The sequence below is a fragment of the Rhipicephalus sanguineus genome, chromosome 8 (genome assembly GCF_013339695.2).
Source record: "Rhipicephalus sanguineus isolate Rsan-2018 chromosome 8, BIME_Rsan_1.4, whole genome shotgun sequence".
Classification (NCBI taxonomy): Eukaryota; Metazoa; Arthropoda; class Arachnida; order Ixodida; family Ixodidae; genus Rhipicephalus; species Rhipicephalus sanguineus.
This window is the reverse complement of record NC_051183.1, coordinates 89,840,382-89,843,754: the sequence shown is the minus strand read 5'-3', so window position 1 is coordinate 89,843,754 and position 3,373 is coordinate 89,840,382. Positions and strand designations below refer to the sequence as shown.

The following is a 3,373-nucleotide window of genomic DNA, read 5'->3' as shown; positions in this document are numbered from 1 at the left end:
AAGACTGAAGTATGAATCAAACTTGCCTTATTTATTTCGTCACTTTTCGGGGCCATCAACCTTCGCATTTATAAATCGGTCACATTTTCGATAGCGCACAATCTTTTCTTATTTTTAGGTGGAATAATAAGTCGCTTACAGACCAATCACCAAAGACTCTAAAGCGTAACACATTCCTTAAGCCAGCGCCAATCCCGACGCAAAAGGCAAAATAAAACTGTTACGCATGTAAAACTAGCCGCGAAAGCTTTATCATTTCATAGGAGACGATAGTGGCAATGGCTTCACTGTCTCCCGCGCGTTCGCTCGCTCGGTCAATACGTGTGACGTCACGGCGGCAGTGAGCAGGCCTGAAATTTTTTTCTAGGTGGCATTGGCTGAGGTGGTGGCCCCTTGTCTTTCGCTCAAGCAAATGGGGAGGGCACGACGATGCAAGCAAGCAAATGGGTCACGAAGATGCACCGCCGACAAGCCGAGACCCTAAGGTACTTCGCCCCTAATAGCCACACGGTCCTATAAAGGATTTGCGCAAGACGACTTGAAGGCCAAAGCCACCTTCTTTGTCTTTTTCTTCTCAGTTAATTGTACGGATCCCCCACTCCTGAACGCTGTCTGAACCAATGTGGTTTTGCAGTACCTCCAGAATCCAGGCCCACCTTTGACCAAGTAACTTTGTCATGTGATGTCACACTAACGTCCTGATTACGTCACAAACTTCCAGGTCCTGCGACACCGTAATTACGTAATGCGGTGACGTTAACACGTGATAATGATTTTTCGCTTCACTCGTGTTGACGGCGCCGAAGACGACGGTCACTCTACGCGATGGTCACTGTACACCTTAATATGTTTGTGCTTCTGGAGAAGCGCCTCCGTCTGGTGCCATCGCCAATGTTCTCGCGAGAAAAGGTAATTCGGAAGGCACCGGTAATCGAGGCGATGCCGACCAACAGCGGCATGGCGCTGCTGACCGCGACCAGCATGAGTACGTACACGCTCCTCCCTTCTCTCCTCTCGACTTGGCTGTGTCTTTAGGCCGAGTTGCGGGTGAAGCGTCGTCCTCTGTTGCGCCAGTTGTGCACTCCGCAACCCGACTACACCACCTTCTCGACCTGTCAGATCCTCGCCGACACCTATCACATCGTAGCTTCGTGCCCCGCCAACCCACTTCCTTTCTCATCCCAACATGAGAAGCTTGGGAGGAGTACCTGCTCGGCTGCTCTACCTTGGATGCCCAACGCTCCTTGCGTGACGCGCGCTCGGGCAGCGGCCTGCTCTATTGGCATCCCGGAATAGGGTCTGGCCACTCAAGCATGCAGTGTATTACACAGCGACTATTTGGTGAATTTCTCAAATAAAAAAGTCACAGTTTCGCCGTAACGGTGACGCAATGAATGCGATAGCAACGCATTTGAATGTAACGCGAAGAACAGAAAGCAGCTGGAAATTTCCAGTGCGTTGCTCATGCGCAAAGGACGCACGAAAATAACACACACAGGGTGAGCGCGAACTATCAAGTGTCACAGTTGTTACTTGTTTCTGTTTGAACAGCGTGCTCGTTTCGCAAACGCAGCCGCTGGAACGAGCGAAGTGATTTTCGCACGTTCTGTAACTTCAGCGCGGACATCGCGGTGAAAGCAAAAAACACACAACCCCCTCCTCCCTCCACGAGGCAAACGCGCACGCAGGCGACCTTAGTGTCACCTTTTATATCTGTATTACTTTTTCTTTATTTCTTAAAACTAGCTTCTGTTGCTACGTATTGCTTTAAAAAGTAACGTAAAATGTGAACTCTCGTTTCGAGGTTTGTATTCTCAAGAATCTCGGAGGCCATATTTTACGTTTTTGTGGGATCCCGGCATTTGGCACTGCAAATAACTACGCCCACCGTAAAATTTCTGTGGTAACCGGGTTGTCCGGGGCCATGCCGGTCACCGGACCGAATCACACACATGTACGTTGGCGGGTTACACACATGACTGGTTGGTCATGTGCGCCGTATTTTTTTCCTTGCAGCATCGACGCCCCCGGGCGCCGGAACGGCAAACTAATCTTATCACATCCCTCCCCCCTTTATTAATGGATGCAAACAATATCTTCAAGGTGAGTAGCGAGATACTGGTCGTCGAATTCTGGTACTTCGACGCAAGACAGGAGTACTGGGTGCTGTGACAGCAAGTTCCGTTTCCCTCGCCACGTCTTTCCTGGGATCTTGCCTAGACTCGGTGTCGTGAAGGCGATCCGGAGTTAGCTGCCTCTGATCCACGTCCAAGCTTGGAGCCAGACCTGTAGCTACCGGGCTGCCTGACTCTTGGTTGTCTGCACTTAGTTCCTCAGGGGGCTGGCGGATGTGATCCAGATGTCGAGTTAAACGCCGTCCGTTCTCCAGTAGAATATCCATGGACGAAGTGCTTTGTTCGGTGAAGACTGCAGGGAGCCACGCAGGAACTGGACGGAAGTTCCTTGCGAACGCCTGGTCACCAGGGTGACCCAAAGCCCTGGGTCTTGTTCCTTGGTCGCATCTGATTTTCTGCTTAAGTTGCTTCTGTAGCACCTTAGTCCTGAGGTCTGGGTGTAGCAGGTCCAACGCAGTCCTCAGCTGCCGCCCCAACAACAGCTCCGACGGACAGCAACCCGTGACTTCGTGAGGCGTTGACCTGTAAGTCAGGAGTATGCGGGCAACTTGAGTGCGAATATCTCCAGGGCCAGCCTTCCGCAACTTGTTTTTGACGGTCTGCACTGGCCGCTCTGCAGCACCGTTAGACTCCGGATGATACGGCGGCACCAGCATTCGCCTCACCCCGTTTTTCTTGAGGAATGTGGAGTAGAACTCACTGGTGAATGCTTTCCCATTATCCGACATTACCACATCTGGAAGGCCTTGGTTTGCGAACATAATTCGCCCATGCAGGAAATAGTTACTCCAGCCGAGGGTGTGGAGAGCGGGAACACTTCAATCCACTTTGAGAACGCATTTACTGCGATAAAAAAATGGGTGTTCCTGTAAGGACCGGGAAAGTCCACATGCAGCCGTGACCACGGTTTCTCCGGGAACGGCCAGGGCATGACAGGCACTGGTCGTGACCCTCTTTGATGCTCCTGGCACATACGGCACCTTTGAATGGTTATCGCTATGTCGTTATCCAAGATAGGCCACCACACATGTCACAAATGCCGGCCCCATAAGTACTGCCTGAACTTTGTAACGCCAAATACAAGGCTTAATGCCTCCTTATCTAATTGGCTGTAGTTTTTCTCCGCGGTTGCGAGGCTGCGGGAAGCAAAACCAATGGGGCGCTCTTCTCCAGATGACTCTCGCTGCGCCAGTACTGCTCTAATACCGAAGGGAGAGGCATCAGTGACAAGCACAGTT

At 51.3% G+C, this 3,373-nt stretch overlaps 1 protein-coding gene across 1 annotated transcript; it reads right to left on the bottom strand.

The window, feature by feature from the left end:
* Positions 1 to 2,098: 2,098 nt before the first annotated feature.
* Positions 2,099 to 2,863, bottom strand: LOC119403372 (uncharacterized protein K02A2.6-like). The gene has a single exon (XM_037670313.1). The coding sequence runs from the start codon at positions 2,861 to 2,863 to the stop codon at positions 2,099 to 2,101; it is 765 nt and encodes a 254-aa protein (XP_037526241.1).
* Between the last annotated feature and the right edge of the window lie 510 nt (positions 2,864 to 3,373).